This window comes from Eulemur rufifrons, chromosome 6, assembly GCF_041146395.1.
Source record: "Eulemur rufifrons isolate Redbay chromosome 6, OSU_ERuf_1, whole genome shotgun sequence".
NCBI classification, from domain to species: domain Eukaryota; kingdom Metazoa; phylum Chordata; class Mammalia; order Primates; family Lemuridae; genus Eulemur; species Eulemur rufifrons.
Window position 1 is genome coordinate 64,769,386 of NC_090988.1, and position 19,358 is coordinate 64,788,743.

General features: G+C 34.6%; 1 protein-coding gene across 3 annotated transcripts in view; it reads left to right on the forward strand.

The window, feature by feature from the left end:
• Positions 1-18,672, forward strand: part of PDE3B (phosphodiesterase 3B) — a 139,604-nt gene extending 120,932 nt beyond the window's left edge. For 2 of the 3 annotated variants that reach the window (XM_069471174.1, XM_069471175.1), the window contains exons 12-16: positions 1,548-1,747; positions 8,833-9,036; positions 11,242-11,403; positions 15,521-15,773; positions 17,532-18,672. In XM_069471174.1, coding sequence (XP_069327275.1) covers positions 1,548-1,747; positions 8,833-9,036; positions 11,242-11,403; positions 15,521-15,773; positions 17,532-17,743 — 1,031 coding nt within the window. In that variant the 3' untranslated portion in view covers positions 17,744-18,672. The remainder of the gene's footprint in view (positions 1-1,547; positions 1,748-8,832; positions 9,037-11,241; positions 11,404-15,520; positions 15,774-17,531) is intronic. The other variant, XM_069471176.1, reaches the window with a different exon arrangement.
• The last annotated feature ends 686 nt before the right edge of the window (positions 18,673-19,358 follow it).

Sequence of the window (19,358 nt, forward strand, 5' to 3'; positions counted from 1 at the left end):
CTATGTTCTTTTTCATACTATTAATTTTTTGTTAAGCATATACAAACTAATATATTAAGATCCTAATATGCCAATTCTAAGTAATTATTGAGTTTAAAAGAATATCTTTTGCCATTTTTAATTTTATTTATATATTTTTAAATTGTAGGAGAAATTCAGGATATATGTAACATAGTAAAAAATTCAAATTATTGACTCTGATTTTGATAAAGTCTTCTTGTTAGAAATTTGATTGCTTATGTTTATCCATATTCATACATTTAACTGTCTTGTTTTTATTTTTTTATGATTATTTTAAAAATAGCTCTAAGCCAAGCACAGTGGTGAGTGAGGCTAAAGCTGGAGGATCACTGGAGGCCAGGAGTTCAAGGCTGTGATACATTATGATGATCATGCCTGTAAATACCCATTGCACTCCAGCGTGGGCAACATAGCAAGAACCCATCTTTAAAAATAATTAACAAATAAATAATTTTTAAACATAGCTCTGGTGTGGGTTATTCTAAAACTCAATTTAGGTACAAATATAAATAGCATGAAAATAATGAGGTATCTTTGTAATTGTCACTAGTGTATTAAAGTCATTATGGTAAAAAATTCTTTTGATGGCAAATATTGAGTCAACTAAATTAGGGTTAAAAAATCATTTTGAACTTTAACAAGACAGAACATTATGTCTAGGTTCCACCAATGAATACAACCAGGGAAATTTTGTATCTCTCATATCTTTGGGGTTTTATGTGCTGTCTCCTCTTTTTCTTTTTTTCTTTGTTTTTCCTTTTTCTTTGTTTCTTTTCCCTCCTCATACTTTCTTAAGATTCATTTAGCAAAAATAATGCAATAATCATCTAGATAGATAAAGCCACCAAAATATAATAAAAAAAGAAATGAATGGTAAAGTATTAAGACACCAAAAGCACAGTGTGGATAGTGAAAATGTTGTTTCTGACAACAGGGTAGAGTTATATAGACTGACACATTCTCCAGTTTTCATGCCTTTTCATTTTCCATAGCATTTCATTCCATTATATTATACAGAGCTTCATGGAAGGAAAAAGAAGGGGAAAGGGGCTTCAAATGAAATTTAATTTTTCTGGATGAGATTTGAAAAGCATCTATGTTGAGAACTTAGTTTGGCAATACATTAACTTCCTAAATCTCTATACTTGTTTCATAAAATTTTATTCGCTAAGATTGTTTTTTTCTGTTACATCCTATACCCTAACCATTATATCTAGCCCTTTAATAACAAATGTTTAAAAATAAGAGGTTTTTAAAAATTATTATTAGCCTGAGTTAACATCAAACTGGCGTGAGAATCCTATCCTGTCTTGTAAAGTAAGCAACTTCAGGGTCCTATTTAACACTGTTCCTCTGTATTAGCATGCATATTGGTAATGGTATACTCTTTAAGTTCATAGAGTTTATTTCTTAGTTAAGTCAACAAGTAAGATAAGTGATCACATTACCTATGGGAAATCATCTCCTTGGCATGCATAATTGTTATGTACTAATGCTGGTTTATTTTACAATTTATTATTCCTCAGATTCTGATGGTAGAATTAACCTTGGACGAATTGCTTATATATCTTCGAAGAGCTGCTCTATTCCAGATGAGAGTTATGGCTGCCTGTCTTCAAACATTCCTGCATTAGAATTGATGGCTTTGTACGTGGCAGCTGCCATGCATGATTATGATCACCCAGGGCGGACAAATGCATTTCTAGTGGCTACAAATGCCCCTCAGGTAGGAAATACTTTTTCATAAAATTTAAAGAGTAATTCTGAAATTTTACAAGCATGCTGCACATCCCGTTATAAATCATTCTTTAGTTGGATCATATGACTATCCCATCTGACTTTAAGACTCTAGATTTTAATTAATTGAATAAACACGTGGCATTGACATGTATGTGCTAGCAAATTAAGAGAAAAATCACCTTCAACTAGAAAATAGTAAACAGGTCTTGAAATAGTAATTCATTGTTTTGTCAAATGCTAGAGTACTTGCTGTCAATATTTTTGTCTTTGATCAAATTGACAAAACTCCTGACTACATATAAGATTTATATTCCTTCTGCTTAGGTCAGTTGTATGGCTAAAAGCTATAATGGTTGAGGAGAACTATTAATCTTTCTATTGTTCTCTGTTTCTCTTTTTTCCCCCCAAGATTTGCCTTAATATCCAGACCCTAAATCTCTTAGCTCTGAATATACAACTGTATGTAAAAATTCTTCTGGTGTAATATTATTTTGTATTCAGTACTGCTGATAAGGTATAAAGTTCCTTTAGAGTTACAATTTGCATAAAGAAGTAGGAGTTCCCAACAAATGGATACTATAATTGCAATAGTTTTAAACATTAGGACCTGGAACTAAATACATAGCTTTGAGTAGAATTTAGTGTGGTTGTGGGTTAAATAGAACATAGTGTGGTAGTGGGGTTTGTTTATGCAGAGGATGCCTGAAATATCATCGGTGTGTTTCTAACTGCATGCCTTACAAAAAAAGTAGGTACTCAATAATTGTTGAATTCATCTGACTTCTTCACTTAATCGTTGTATGTTTAAATCTCAGTTCTGATACTTTCATCTTCTGTAGCCATTTTCTGTGTTTCTTTTTTCACCTTTATCTCTTTCATACACTCCAACTTTTTAAATATAAGAGATAAATTCTCTTGAATGTCAAGCATGTATTTGGGTGGGAGGGAGGCATATAGGGAGGTCTGTATATGTATATGTGTAAGTGGGTATAATGGGGTGCATGTGTGTGTAAATGGGTTAAAAGGGCCATGTCTTTCATTTCTCCAGTGAGATTTTATTAGTAGCTTATGATTTCCACAGGTAACTTTCTGATGAATTTAGACCAGGTTATTAATATTTGCCCATTTTCTAACTATTGTTTTGAGAGAAACTGCCCCCAAGGAGCACATGTTTCCCCATTTGCAGTACTGTTCTGCAAGAATCAGGTGCCTGTTCTCTCTGATTTAATACATCATAGTCTTTGAAAATCCTACTCCTTTTGAGAATCATAGATTGCCGAGTAGTGGCACAGTGGAAAAAGCACTGGACTTAAATCAAGAGTCCTGTGTTTGATTTTTGTTGCCCACTTATTAGTTGTGTGAACTCAAAGGTTTATTCTTCTGAACCTAAAAATATGTATCTGATATGATTAAGGGTACAAAGAGATAACATATGGAAAATTTTCTACTGTTTTATATGGCATGAGAAACTCCTGAGCCAGATATCATGAAATTATTAATTGTTGATTAGTATTAATATCATATTATTATCATAGAAATTATTTACTGTTCTAGTCTACTCTCTATTTTTATTACTTCTTTCATTTGTTTTGCATATAGGTGAGTCAAACTTACTCATTACCTCTCCCTAAAGGGTATGACAAATAAGTGAATTCTAGTGTTAACTCTCTCCCATAGAGATAATTTAAAACAATGATATATAAATACAATTTATACAAGTTGCGTACTCATACATGTTGTCCTAATCAAAATACAAACATGAAGTCTGAACATAATATCAATAATCATGTTATTTCCAACTTCTCATTGTTAAGAATTGCCAATAAATGAAGCAATAGGATGTGCTACAATGGAAAGGAGACTAATTAGAGAGTTCATCTGTGAAAAAATGTATCCTCTTACCTAGTCTCCTTGCTTGTTCCCTGCTCCCCTTCAGCCTGTTCTCAACACATATCAGCCAGAGTGACCCTGTTTAAATGCGAGTTACATTACTCTGTTCCAAATTCTCCAGTGGCGTTAACCTTGCTTCCTAGTAAAAGAGTCATTAAAATGCCCTATGTTATTTAGCCCCATTAACTCTTCTTTTTTTTACTTACCCAAGTCTAGCTTCTCTGGCCTCCTTGCTTATTCCCTCTCTATCCTAGGCACACTCCCTTTCTGAGAGCCTCAGCACTTTCCGTTCTCCCTGCCCAGAGGACTCTTTCCCTAGATATCTGTATGGCTCATTTTGTCCCCTCCTTTCATCTAAAATTTCAAAATCCTCTTCCTAGCACTGTGAAGCTTCTTCTGTGCTTTATTTTTTCCATAGCAATGATCATTTAGCATACTATATATTCTGCTTATTATATGTTTCTCTTCAGTGAAATATAAAGTTCTGTGAGGGCAGGGATTTCTGTCTCTTTTATTTCATAATACCTAAAATGGTGGCTGACACATAAAAAGCATTCAGTTAATTTTTGTGGAATGTTGAAAGATGCCTGAATTCTTTGCTCTGTAATACTCCTACCTTTTCTGAAATATATACTGTTCTTCCCAAAGAGGCCTTGTTCACCTAGCACTTATGAGATAAGGATGTGGTTAAGTAATAAAGTAGGTTCTTTCATCTTTGGAAACTCAGTGGGTCTAGTCAGGCCTTAATTAGTGAAAGATATTATAGTTCCAGTGTATTATAGAGACAAGCATTCTCTTCCGTTTCATGGTAAGGACAGTGTGCTGAGAAGACACAGGAGAATTCTTGCCAGGAAAGAAGGTGAAGCACGTAGTCAGGTGTATCCTGGAAGAATGTCAGTATTAATAAGATTCTAAGAGCCTTCAGAGCTATTTCCAAATGAAAAGTTGGCTGAAAGATGGAGATTAGTGCTTGAGATAACTGTATTTCTAGAATATTTTGATGAGATTTGGGGTAAAAGAAAACAAAATTTTAAGCTGAGATTTGTAAATTTGTTTTAGCTCCCAAAGTATGGATCAAGATGATGACTAAACACATGTATTTGTCTCCCCTTCTTCCTGAGAACTCATTAAAATGATAGTAAGATAATAAGCTCATTACAACAGAGAGGAATAAGTGAAAGAGTATTATCACCAGTAGGTCAGAAAATTTCACAGTACTTCTGGAAAATGAAAAGCAGATAGACAAATATTGACAGATAAAAGTATAACAGAAGGGGCCCATAGCATGGCTGGAACCCCAGAGAGACTCATGATGCTATTTGCCTCTGCTTGCTCTTCCTGTGGGTGTACACACACACACATACACATACATGCACGCACGCACCCTTTTTAGCAGAGCTACTACAACCCTGCATTTACCTCCAGGCAGAAAACTGATACCTTAAATATTAAAGGAAACTGCCTGGAGAGAATAAGAGTTACTAGAATGGATATTAGTACTCCAGAGTGACTCCTTTTCATTCTGGAAATTGAACATCTGGCACCCAGTCTGATAATTGTAAAGCAAAACTTGCTAGGTAACAGACCCCATCCATATCACAGAGTTCCTACTCATCCTTCCCAAGGGGAGAGACTCAGCAATAAAACATACATAACAGCAGTGGAAAGTTACACCTGCAATCTAGAATTCATTTTTTATATCAACAAATAACCAGATCACCAGGCATATACAATTAGCCAGCAGCCTGGAATGAAAGGAATAATTGACCACAGGGGAAAAGATAATCTAGGGAATAGAAAAGCATTTAATTAAAAAAAAGTATTCTCAGAGAATTTGAAAAATATTGCATCTATAAAATAAGAAGAAGAAACTGTAAAAAAGGAAACATCAGAAAACAAGTTAGAGCTCTTAGAAACCAAATATATTACTGCAGAATTTTTAAAAATATAATACAAGCATTGGAAGTAAAAGTCCAGGTAATGTCTCCTAGAATATGGACCAAGAAGATAAAGAGAGAGAAAATATAGGGCATGGGGGACCAGGTCAAGATCTGATTAGTGGGAGTTCTAAAAAGAGAGGAGTCTTTGGATTGAAGGGGTTCACCAAGCACCAGGGAAATTGAATAGGGGAAAACAACCCCAAGCCCACACAGAATACATCCTGGAAAATTTTCAGAACACCAGAGATTGATTTTTAAAAATAAAAGAATTCCTGAGAGCATGAAAACAACACATCTATAAAAGAACAAAAATTCAATTGGCATTATATATATTTTAGCAGCAATGGATGCTGGACAATACTCTAATAAAGTCTTCAGCATTCTAAAGGAATTTATTCATTTGTTTATTTGTTCAGTACTGATTGGGTACATCATATTGTGGGACAGGCACTATTTAGGCATTGTTATTAAATAAAATAGGGGAAAAAGTCTGCCTTCCTGGAACTTATATTCTAGTAAATCAAGAAAATAAATGTCTGTGTGTGTGTGTGTGTGTGTGTGTGTGTGTGAGTGAGTGAAAGACAGATTGAAGGGGAAGAGAGGGAGATAATTATGACATAAGTGCTAGGGAAGAAGTAAAGTAGGTAGGAGACAGGCTGTGCTGGCATGGAGGTGTTATTTTCAAGTTAGTTCTATAATCACCTAAGGTACCATGGAGCATAAGAACAAAATAAAAGAGATTCTCAGGTATGCCATGATTCAAAAAAATCATGGCCCATCCATCCTAAGAAAGTCACCTACCAAAACAAGGGTGGTAACTAAGACAAAAGAAGATACGAGATTATTAGAAATTTTAGAACAAACCCAGAACCTCAGGGTAATGGAATCCCAAGGTGATAGCTGTTCATTAAGACTATTTCTTTAAAATGTCTGTTTTAAAACTAGCTGCTTTGTTTTCTGTAGCATCTTATTTGTTTGCTACCTCCACTGGATTTTCTTAAAGTTAGGAATGTTAATTTTTAAATGAACATTCTTTCTTAATCCAAGATTTTTCACTTGAAGTACCCTTTTAGTCATCAGATCATGACTATAACCTAGATTTTTAAAAATATTTCCTCCTGTTTCTTACTAAACAGGGACATTTGTTCAGCTTTGTCAGACTCTTCCTTTGTTTCGTCTGTCTTTCTTAACGTCTGATGGGTTTTCTCTTTTTGCTCATATTCATTTAAAGGTGTTACTATTTGCTAAGATTCTATCAGTTTGTATTAAACTCATTTTTAGATCTTTCCAACTCAGAGGGTGAAAAGTAAGGTTTATGATTAACTAATTTGTTTTGCCAAATTATAGATGTATTTGCCTCTAGAGAGAAGGAAGGGATCTATAGCTAGATAAAGAAGGTAGCAAAGTACTTTAGCACAAAGTCAAAGGATTTTAATATACTGCAGCTCTAAATTAGCTGGGGCACGGTCTTCCTTCTCTACTTTAAAGAGCCCTCAGTAAGAGCTAGCTGTGGCATCATTATCTATTTTACCTGGAATGTTTTTCTTACTAAATTTAAGCTTGGTCTGCTGCTGTATGTGCTACCTCCAAGTATTCTTCCGTAGTAGAATTGACATTTGCTTCCTACTTACTGCTCCATGAATCCTTCTTGCCACCACTCAGCTATGAGCTAGTGAGTTTATTGGGGTTCAGAAGGGGACTCCTCCCACTTACTCTTCAGGTAGGTTTATCCTTCTCATGCAGTGACGTAGTTGACCTTTCCTCAATCCATCTCATTTTCACCTTGTCTTTGAAGTTTCCAGTATGGTGATCATGTCTAGATTCTAATATTGATTCATATTTTTGCCCCACTTCATATTCTTTGGTAATTTCAAAGAGTAATTTGAATGGTGAAGGAATTCTGAACTTACTCATTTTTTTTTAAACTGATCTTGCCAGCTGAGAGTTTATTAAGTCAGCTAGCTTCACAGGGTACTCATTGTACATTGTGTTTTAATGAGTCCGAGATATGATTACTTCTTCCTGAACAGACAAAGCTATTCTGATAGTTTATCAGTCTTCATCATATTTGAGCATGAATTAGTCAAATCGCTATTAAATGTAAATTGACCTCATAGGGAGCTTTCGAAACTTACTCTTTCTCTTTGGAATTTATGATGTTTAGAAGTTGTATTAAGGTTAGTATGAAATGCCTTTATATGGCCTGTTGCAAAGTTTAAATCATACCATTTCTTACCTAAAATGAAATAGTGTAAAAATAATCATATGGTGTTAGGCATCTGTGCTTAAATCCAGGCTATAGCTAATTTTCACAAATAATAAATAGAGCTATGTAATTAAGCTGTAAGAATAGGTATCTTACCTGAGATCTCCTATTTTTGTCTGTCCTTTCTCGTTAGACAGTAAGCTCCATGAAAACAGGAACAAGGCTTTTATTTTTATCCCCAGCCCTTAGCACAACTTGGCTGTGGAAGTTCTTTAATAATTACTATGCTTTTTAAATAATTTGCAAAATTGCTTAATTTTTAGAGGTGGAAGAGGCTTTAGAAATTCTATACTCCAGTGGTTTTGAATCTGTATTCCAAAGTCCTAGAGTACTGAGGAGGCACCTCAGGGTCTTCCACTGGAGTAAGGTGGAGAAAAAGTGAGTAGTTCCACACCATTTGAACCAGAGTATTTGTACTTTTACCCTTTTCATACTTCTCTCTTACTCCCAGGCACTGTGTCAGGATGGTAGTATAGGATATGTCCATCTCAGACACGTGGGTCTCCAGACAGTACTCCTGCCTCCTCTTCTTAAGTCCCCATCACCGCTGACTCCATGCTGGCTAAAGAATAGAAATGTATCCCTATACCTGCTCTTGATCCCTAATGACTTTATTAACGGAAGCTTTTTCTGAGAAGGTTTACTGATTAAATAAAGTAGACCTCAAAATATCAACTTTATATCTCTTGAGAGGCAGCACGGGTGTCTGCAAAGAAGATGAACTTTGGAGACAACGCTTTCACTTACTAGCTGTGCGTGCTGGAAGGAAAGGTATACCTTAACCTCTGTGCACGTCAGTCTACTCATTTCTAAGATGATCACAACCCATTCTCACAGGTATTAAAATACCTGGTAAAATGCTTGGTATATCATAGGTACTTATTGTTTGTATTCTTCCAACCAGCCCTAACCCTATTAATTATTAAAGTTTAATATCTTTGAGATGCCTGTCTCGTTTTCTGTATTCCTTTTTAGGCAGTTTTGTACAACGACAAATCTGTTCTGGAAAATCATCATGCTGCATCAGCTTGGAATTTATATCTTTCTCGCCCAGAATACAACTTCCTTCTTAATCTTGATCATGTGGAATTCAAGCGCTTTCGTTTTTTAGTCATTGAAGCAATCCTTGCCACAGATCTTAAAAAGCATTTTGATTTTCTTGCTGAATTCAATGCCAAGGTTTGTTACGCAAATTAGTGCTTGATTTCAAAAATGGAAATCATTGTTGTCACTGTTACTGATAAAAGTTGTTTTTTTAATGTTAAGTCAGAATTAATACTACTCATGAAGTAACAATAAATAATTGATGTAAAATAATATGCACCTAAATTTTTTAAAATAAAACATTTTTATTGTTATGGTAACATGTCCTAAAATACTGTTGCTTGTTATATTTTCTTTCAACACATAGACTTATATTATTGTGACTTTCTTTCACATAGTGACAATTCAATTAATTATTTCAAATGATTTTATGGGCAGATTTGAGAATGTCATGCACAGTTTCAAGTAAGGCATTATATGGAATTAAAGATATATTTCTAAGAAGCCAGTTACGCCCACCTCACTACACCTGTTATACCTTCTTTATATTATGATTCCTTAACTGCCTAGTGTAGGGGAAGGGAAGTACCCTCTTCTACTTGAGAATAAGTCACTCACTCAACAACTGTTTATTGGGATTGCTCACTCTGTTCAGTCATTGTGCTAGGGAAAAATGAGGAAAGAACAGGTCAAAGTCTTTCCCCTCAAAGAATTCAATCATTGGGAGATCAAGAATCACTGCCCTCGTATGAGAGTGGTACTGAGAGTGTGTTCTATCCCTCAGACATTTGGGGTGAAAAAATGTTGAGAAGCACTGCTTTAGATCCCTAAGGGAAGGATGCCCCCTCTTAGCTGGCAAGAAGCTGCTGCTTTCTTGATGACTTTTATGACCTAAAGGAAGCCGCACCTTCAGGGTAGAGAAACTGGTAACAAAAGGAATACTAGATTTAACCCCTGGAAGGAGACTCCGATATGTGTTACTATCATGATAATAATAAAATACTTTTTAAAATCAGCAAGAAATCAGGGTACCTTTAAAATGGTTTCATAGTCATATAGTTCTATTCCCTTTTATTTTTATTTAATAATAAAATTCATTTAAGTGCTTAAGTCACCTTTTACAGGTAAAATATTATTTCACCCAATACTTTTGAATCTGTGTTCCTCAAAGACTTCTATGCTGAAGTCTCAGGAAAATGCCATATGAGTGGGGCTGTAGACCTCCTACCCAGTTTCAATCAAAATAGGTCTCCTTTTAAGTATTTTCTGTGATGATGTTCTTCCTAAATTTTCCTCTGACAAAGGAGTTTGATGCCAAGAAAAACAACCATCGCACTAAAATTCAAAAGCCATGATCTGGCCCATTCTCTTCATTTTTTACAAAAGGAAATTTGTGTTCTTGAAAGTCATACTAGTTTGCCTAAGTAATAATGGTAATTACCATTTATTTAAATAACAATGTTAATATTTATTTAGCATTTACCATGAAGTAGGCATTTTTTATTTATTTATCCTCATTGATATTACTTTTCCTATTTCATAGATGAAGAAAGTTAGAGTCAAATAGGTTAAGTAATTTTTCCAATATTGTACACTGAATTAGTAAATCATTCTGAATCAGGATTTACAACCACAAGGGTCAGCTTTTAAGACTTGTATTCTTTTAACTGTATCATGTTACCTTTCACAGCTAGAGCCAACTTCTCCTTAGCTCCTTAAGTGTTTTGTTTTGTTTTATTTTTGAGACAGGGTCTCACTCTGTCACCTGGGCTAGAATGCAGTGAGGCAGTCATAGCTCACTGTAATCTCAAACTCCTGGGCTTAAGCAATCCTCCTACCTCAGCCTCCCAAGTAGCTGGGACTACAGGCACACACCGCCATGCCTGGCTTATTTTTAAATTATTTGTAGAGATGGGGTCTTGCTGTGTTGACCCGGCTAAGTGTTCTTTTTCTGAGGTAGAAATAAATAGTTACAATTCTTATATGATTTATTGATGATATATACCTATATATATTTATACATAATACACATATATATACACACATATAAATTACAATTCTCTTTGGTAATCACAAATATTGAAATCCATGGTTGGTTGTATGTTTTTAAAAAGTTATGGTTCCACTGAAACAAAATTATAGACACTTCAAAGAGAAATTTAACTCATAGAGGTCCATTTTATGGTATAAACTGATTAAAAGAAGCATTTACTGAAATTTCTTCATGTCATTTAGACAGGAACAGTTTGAAGATAATTTAGTAAGACAAAAAAACCCCAATAACTATTAAAGAACTCCTGAGCTCTCAGAACCTAAAATAATTTTGTTTTTCCAAAATAGGCCAATGATGTAAATAGTAATGGCATAGAATGGAATAGTGAAAATGATCGCCTCTTAGTATGTCAGGTGTGTATCAAACTGGCAGATATAAATGGCCCAGCAAAAGTTCGAGATTTGCATTTGAAATGGACAGAAGGCATTGTCAATGAATTTTATGAGCAGGTAAGTTGAAACTTCTGGGATTTTTAAGAGCTGCCATGTGAAGACACTGGCCTTTGGGATTTGAATAGCTATATTAAATGTTTGAAATCTGCGTTGCTTTGCCTGGCAAGGGTTAGAAACTGTTGCATTTGCCGTGGTTCTTAGTATTTTCTCAGATCTGTTTGCCTTTGCAGCTAAAATTTAAAGCAACAAAAAATAGTTTATTGCCCCTCTGGAGTGGACTGAACATACCCTTGAGTCTAGAGATAAGGATAGACTACCTTATGATTTAAAAGTCCCTTTCAACCCTGAGAATCTATAACCTAGAAAAATTTATTTCCTGATGAAGTGGTTTTTAAGTTATTCAGAGTGTTCTCAGAATATATTTAAAGAATATCAACCCATTTTCAGGTCCGCTATACAAAGTCTAACTACCCTGCCATAGAAACATCAACTGGGCAAGAGTCCTGGCAGAGAAGGAGAAATTAGAAAGCTAGAATGGGCACAGAGTAGATACTTAGTGATTTTCAAGGATCCAAAGATACAAATATGCTCTTCTGTTACATCTTTTAAAATCTTGACTTTAATCCTACCACTTGGCAGAATCTGTGCCATTTTTTTGTCCAACTTTGAGGCTTCCTACAATGTAGAAGTGCACTGATTTCCCCACAAGCCTAACATTTCATTATCTCCAAAGTATCAAATACACCTTCTTGGCTTTAGAATTACATTTCTTATAAATTGTTGTTGGCCCTGATGATCAGGAAAGATCAAGATGTCTATCAAGTGAGGGCTTTCTCACTATGAGTACAAAATAGGAGCAATGAATTTGAGCCTATATAACCATGTACCTGGTAAAATTTATTACCCCCAGCCTGTATTGTAAATTTGCAGTGTTTTTCACCACCTTAGCTAAATATCCCAACACAATAATGTACATTCTGCTGTTTATAAGTTATGAAATACCATACTGTATAATCATGGAAATATATAAATATTCCAAGATTATTAATGTTTTACTATTCTCTGATACAGTTAAACTAAATTATATTTAATTTTGGGAAATAAATGGTTATATTTACCTAATTTGTAAGATTATAATATATAGTTTGCATCCTCATTCTCAATAATAATTGAAGCCTGCCTAAGAGATCTCCAGTAGATCTCATTTTCACAAAAGGGGAATTTTATGCTTAAGAAAATGCTATCTTTATATTATCTGTACAAATAGGTAATAAAAAAATAGTGGTGTATGTCAAGTTTAGAAAACTCACTAGTTCAATGAAATAACATTAGAAATGTTAATTTAGACCCAACTTATAGAATTATCTTAAAAGCATATCGAATTAATACTTATTAAACAAACTTAGAAGCCATGCCTGAGGTTGAATCCTGACTCCTTATTATTGTCAGTGTTACCTTGGGTAGGTTACTTAACTGCTTTGTGCCTCAGTTTCCTCATTGATAAAATAGGAATAATGATGGTGCCTACCTCATAAGGTTGCTGTGAAGATTAAATCAATTAATATCTATATAGTATGTAGAATAGTTCTGACACATAAATGCTTAATGTTAGCTATTATAATTTCAGATCTATCAGTAAAAATAATATATTGTCTCAGACAGTTTCACTTAATCTTTCTAGGTTTCATTATTCATGTCAAAGGAGGAAAATGTCATCTGATTCCCTATCACATATGAAAGTCCTAATCATACTTCATCAGAACTAAAATTCCTTCCCATTCTGGTTATGCTGTTAAACCTCCATTAGATATGGGGACAAAATGATAACCTTGCCCAACTTTTTTTCTTTTTATTTTCTTAATTATACTATCTTTATATCGCTATAGCCATTTAACTGTCATGGGCTTAGAATAGCCAAACTCCTGGACTATACCTATGAAATTACAGAGGCCTATAGATAAACCTAACTTTTTTTTGAAAAATATTAATAGTTTTCCTACCTCACAGAAGATAAAATCATAAAAGACTTTTAATCATGGGACAGTTAATCACTGGGACAGTTTCTGGTTGTCTCTTCAAGGTTATTATGTTGGCTTATTTCAGATAAACACTGCTTGCCTGCAGAATTTGTACATTGTGGGGAGTAAGTTATACCTAACCAGTTCAAACACTAGGACCAAAATGCTAATAATACCATTTGGGGAATGCCCAGCACTGTGCTGAACACTTTACTTAATATTGCCTTTCTTCCTCGTAGCAACCCTGTAAGGTAGATGATTATTCAAATTTTACACACCATGAAATTGGGCTAAGAGCTGGCCCAACATCACACAGGTAGTAAGTGACAAAAGCAGGTTTTGAAACCACATCTGTATGACCTCAAATTGTGCTCTCTAGAACCCTAGAAGCTACAGTGAGAGGGTATCAGAGGGCAGGCAGGGCTCTGGCCCCAGAATCTTCACATCAACCATAGTAGCTCTACTAAATTGTATTTCATCTTGAGTTTTCTGATTTGGATTCATTAGAGAGTTCTGCCTTTTTTATTATTATTTCAGAATATTACAGGGGTACAAATGTTTTGTTTACATGGATTGCTTTTGTACTGTTTGTGTCAAAGTTGTAAGTGAGCAGAAATGCATCCTACTTATCAATCCTTTCAATAAATGTGAATGGCTTGAATTTCCCACTCAAGAGACATAGCCTGGCTGATTGGATAAAAAAAATAGAAGCCAAGTATCTGCTGTCTCCAGGAAACACATCTAACCCACAAAGACTCATTCAGACTCAAGGTGAAGGGATGGAAAAAATTATTCCACACAAATGGAAATCAAAAGAAAGCAGGTGTAGCAATTCTTATATCAGATAACATAGACATTAAATCAACAGTAGTAAAGAAATACAAAGAGGGCCATTATATAATATATAATGGTAAAGGGAGCAATTTATCAAGAAGACATAACAACCTTAAATATTTATGTGCCTAACACAGGGGCACCCAGGTTCATAAAGCAAACCCTACTAGAGCTAAACAAAGAGATAAACAGTAACATTGTAATTGCGGGCAACTTCAACACCCCACTGACAGAGCTGGACAGATCCTCCAAGGAGAAAATAAATAAAGAAACACTGAACTTAAACAAGACTCTAGAGCAAATGGGCCTAATAGATATTTACAGAACATTCTACCCCCAAACTACTGAATGTACATTCTTCTCATCAGCACATGGAACATTCTCTAAGATAGATCACATGTTAGGCCACAAAACATGTCTCAACAAATTCAGAAAAATAGAAATTTTACCATGTATCTTCTCAGACCACAGCAGAATAAAATACTCCAACAGAAACACTCAATTCTACACAAAGTTATGGAAATTAAATATCCTACTGCTGAACTGTTGGGTTAAGGAGGAAATTAAGGTGGCAATCAAAAGATTCCTTGAACTAAATGACAAAGGGGACACAAGTTATCAAAATCTGCAAGATTCAGCAAAAGCAATCCTAAAGGGAAAATTCATAGCCTTAAATGCCTACATCAAAAAGACAGAAAGATAACAAATCAACAATCTAATGAATTGTTTCAAGGAACTAGAAAAGGAAAAGCAAACCAAACCCAAACCCAGCAGAAGAAAAGAAATAACTAAGGTCAGAGCAGGACTAAATGAAATTGAAAACAAAAAATAATACAGATCAATGAGAAAAAAGTCTGGTTCTGCCTTTTCTTAAAAAAAGAAAAAGGGAGGATATGGAAAAGCACTTGCAAAATTCAGCTGCATACATTTGAGGTATAACTACAACAAGAAAAATATTTCCATTATGCCTTTGCCGCTAGGAGAAAGAATCTATAATTGACACTGTAGAATTTTGCAGGTTGTTAGTAAAATTGCTGATACATATTTTAAAAGATGTATATTTCCTTGTTAACTGAGCATCAGCCGTACTGGTTGATTTGGAAAGAATGTGAGAAGAAAGTGTTATTTAGGATTTCTCAAATATTAAAGAAATTCTTAAAGTTGAAATGATAGAGTAATTAGATTCATTGATGCTTTTTTGTAAAAATTATTTTGATATATAGACTATGTTTATTTAAAAAAAAACCTCAAGATAATTTTAACAACAAAGCTCAGTAGTTCTTTCAATAGTTAAAAATGTACTTTTCTTTTCCAATGCTCAGGGAGATGAAGAAGCAAATCTTGGTCTGCCCATCAGTCCCTTCATGGATCGTTCTTCTCCTCAACTAGCGAAACTCCAAGAATCTTTTATCACCCACATAGTGGGTCCCCTGTGTAACTCCTATGATGCTGCTGGTTTGCTGCCAGGTCAATGGATAGAAGCAGAAGAAGATGATGATACTGAAAGTGGTGATGATGAAGATGGTGAAGAATTAGATACAGACGAGGAAGAAATGGAAGACAATCTAAATTCTAGTAAGAACACAGGGATACTCTCATTTATTTAATGTTACAGGTTGAATATCCCAAATCCAAAATATGAAATGCTCCAAAATTCAAAACTTTTTGAATGCCAACATGACACTCAAAGGAAATACTCATTAGAGCATTTCAGATTTTCAGATTAGGAATATTATGCAGTATAGGAATATATTAGGAATATAATGAAATATTCCAAACTCTAAAACAGTTCTGGTCCCATGCATTTTGGACAAGGAATACTGAACCTTTATTAACTGCAAATGTCTATTTAATTTGGATTTTGATCTTGGGTTGTTAGATACAGATTCAGCAGTCTTATCTTTTGTTTTTTGTTTTTGTTTTGTTTTGTTTTGTTTTAGAGACAAGGTCTTGCTCTGTCCTCTGTCGCCTAGGCTGGACTGCAGTGGCATGTTCATAGCTCACCTGGAACCTCAAACTCTTGGGCTCAAGTGATCTTCCTGCCTCGGCTTCCCAAGTAGTTGGGCCTACAGGAGCATGCCACTGCGCCCAGCTCAGCAGTCATATTTTGATTAACTATTATCTAAATGTTCAGATCGATAGTCATGTTTTGAGTAACTTCTATATGTTGGGTACTATGCTAATACTGTCACACAACAAACATTCTTATTCTTATTTAATTAAAGTAACATCTCTTGAGGTGTTGTCCTCCAGTCAGTACTCTTTGGCAGGCTCTACCTGTGCATGTGTGATAGGGCTGTACCACATCTGAACATATGTGAGGGGATGGGTCCTAGTAGCTAGTTCTCCTTCCTGTCACCCCTCCTGACACACCCCACTCCAACCCCAACCCCACCAGGCAGCTAAGGAACACAACTTCCAAAGCAGCCTGCTAGTCTGCCTTTCATATAGAGCTTGGAAATGGCTCAAAACAGTTGAGAGATAAAGGAAAACATACAGGCTCTGGCTCTATGGGGGAGAACCAAGTTTTATAGCATTATGAATTTGAGTTACCAAACTGTAGTGACATAGTTTTCTATATAAGACAATGAGTATGAATGGAAAATTAAAAAAAAATTTGTCACCTTTGTAATTGTGAATGAAAGCAGTTATTTGTTGTTTATTTTAAAGTAGAATTTAAATTATACCTAGCTTTTTTTTATTTTCAAACATGCCATAAATCAGAACAGATAGGATGACTACAAAGAATGAGCCCCCGACATACACATGCCTTGCATTTAGAATTAGCATAGAAAAATTTATTTAAAGTTTTTTTAAAAATTGCATCATAATACCATTAGTGTCTGAGTGTCAACTGGAGAAGGTCAACTGACTTCTAAAAACTATACTCATCAAAATGTTGGTAATTGTGTTTAATTCAATACATAAAACACCCTTGAAAGGTTGGCTTTTAACTTTGGATTGTTACTATTTTCGTGTGAAACTTCAGCAGTATCCTTCCCTCCCCCATACGTACCCAGTCTTTCTAAACCTCTTCTCTGTTTTATTTTTATCCATAATTATAATACTAGCCATTTTATCCATATTTATAATATCATCTAACATATTTCTATTTTGCTTCTTTTTGTCCAGATCTTTCCACTATAATGTGAGCTCCATAGGATAGGGATTATTTTTATAATACCATTTTATTATTTTATACTACTATTTCATACTATTTACTATTAGAACCCCAGTGCTTAAATACCTAGAATAAATAGGCACTTAGATATTTGTTGAATGAATGATTGAATCATATTGCTGATTTGAATATATTTGTTTTAAATTTCACAGAACCACCAAGAAGGAAAAGCAGACGACGAATATTTTGCCAGCTAATGCACCATCTCACTGAAAACCATAAGATATGGAAGGAAATCATAGAGGAAGAAGAAAAATGTAAAGCTGATGGGAATAAGCTGCCGGTGGAGAATTCCACCTTACCTCAAGCAGATGAGATTCAGGTCATTGAAGAAGCAGATGAAGAGGAAGAAGCGACAGTTTGAATAAAAGAAAAGTTGTAATGAAGAAGCCTGGAGGTCTGTGCCCAGGGGCAGAAGTCATTGCCTAGTGGACCCTGCCGACCTTGAGCTGACCGTTCCCACGTGGACAGGGAATACTGTGAGAGGATCCTTGCTACCGGCAGTTTCCCATTCCTGTGCACTTTCACCACATGAACTAGGAAGCTATTCATAGAGCTGGGCTTGAGTTGACCCATGTTGCAAAGCCTTTACTTAAATTCTTCACTGGTGTATAAATACTTTGTTATAATACTACTTTGCTGGGTAGTGAGCTCTTATTTTTCATTGGGGGGTAGCTATAACTAAAAACTCAAGTGACTTACTTCAGTTACCAAAGTGGCCAGATTTTTTTGCTTTCATGAAAACAGAAGTCATATTGTATTTCCCAATGTATCTTTTATGTCTTTGGATGTTTTGAAAAAAAGTCTATGCCTATCTAAAAAGGAATCCAGTGTTGCCTTTCTGAGGGATTTTTGCTCAATGCAATACAGTTTTGTGCTATTCTCTTAGCTGGGTTTATCCATGAAGGACTGAAGGAGCTTTGTTATATTTAACAAAATCCAGGTGCATCAATTTCTGATGCTTTTTTGCATATTATCTACTATGTGTGTTTATTTCTGCTCAAAGTATTCAGGTTTGCCGTGGACATCAGAAGTCTGAATTCCAGTTTTATTGACTTTATGTTCTGTGGTTGAATTTTAAAGCTATTTAGGTTTAAGCAATGAAGGAATTTTATTCTTTAGTCCAAACTGTTCTCTCTTGCTCAGGATTAGTATTTTTAAACATTTAGTTAATATAAATACAGCACAGATTTGTCAGAAGAAAAAAATTTGTCCTAATATTGATGTTAACCTTTTATGAAATGAGCATCGTTTTCTCTTTTCTTTGATGAATTTGAGACTGATTAAAGCCAAGGAAAAGGAGATGTCTGTCTTTTGCCTCAATGCAAAATCAAATGAAACTAATCCCATCAAAGATAAAGAAAAAAGAAATATAGTGAGCTCTAAAAGACACATACATTGTATAAATAATTTGAATATGTAGTTATTTTTCCATCCATATCTTAGGTGCCATATGTTTAGTTACTGTAAAACTGATGTTTATTTTTCTGTTAATTTCCCTCTGCCTCAAGACTACATGACAGAAATGATGTATCACTACTCATTACTTCTAGAGCCCAAATGCAAGACTGATTTCTGAGATAAAGGATGGGAATACTTATTTTTTATATAAAAAACTAAACATTTTAGTAAATAATTTGACACAAAAGCATATTATTAAATAATCACATTAAGGTGATTGCAGAGAAAATGGACCATATTTATAATGTTTTTAAACTTGTTAGGGTGCAGATACATACCTTAGTTGTGAAAAATATTTGAAGATATAAAGAGCCACCAAAATGATAGCAAGATGATAGAATAATATTTTTGATTATTATTGAAGACCATATCATATTTTGGATCCATGCAATTTTATAGACAGTGAAATAATTAATTTTCCAAGGGTAATCCTTTGAAATATAGTATCAGTAGGCAGTTTCTTACTTACCTAGAATATTTGGCTTATCTGAAAGATATCAATTAAAGATCTGTGGAAG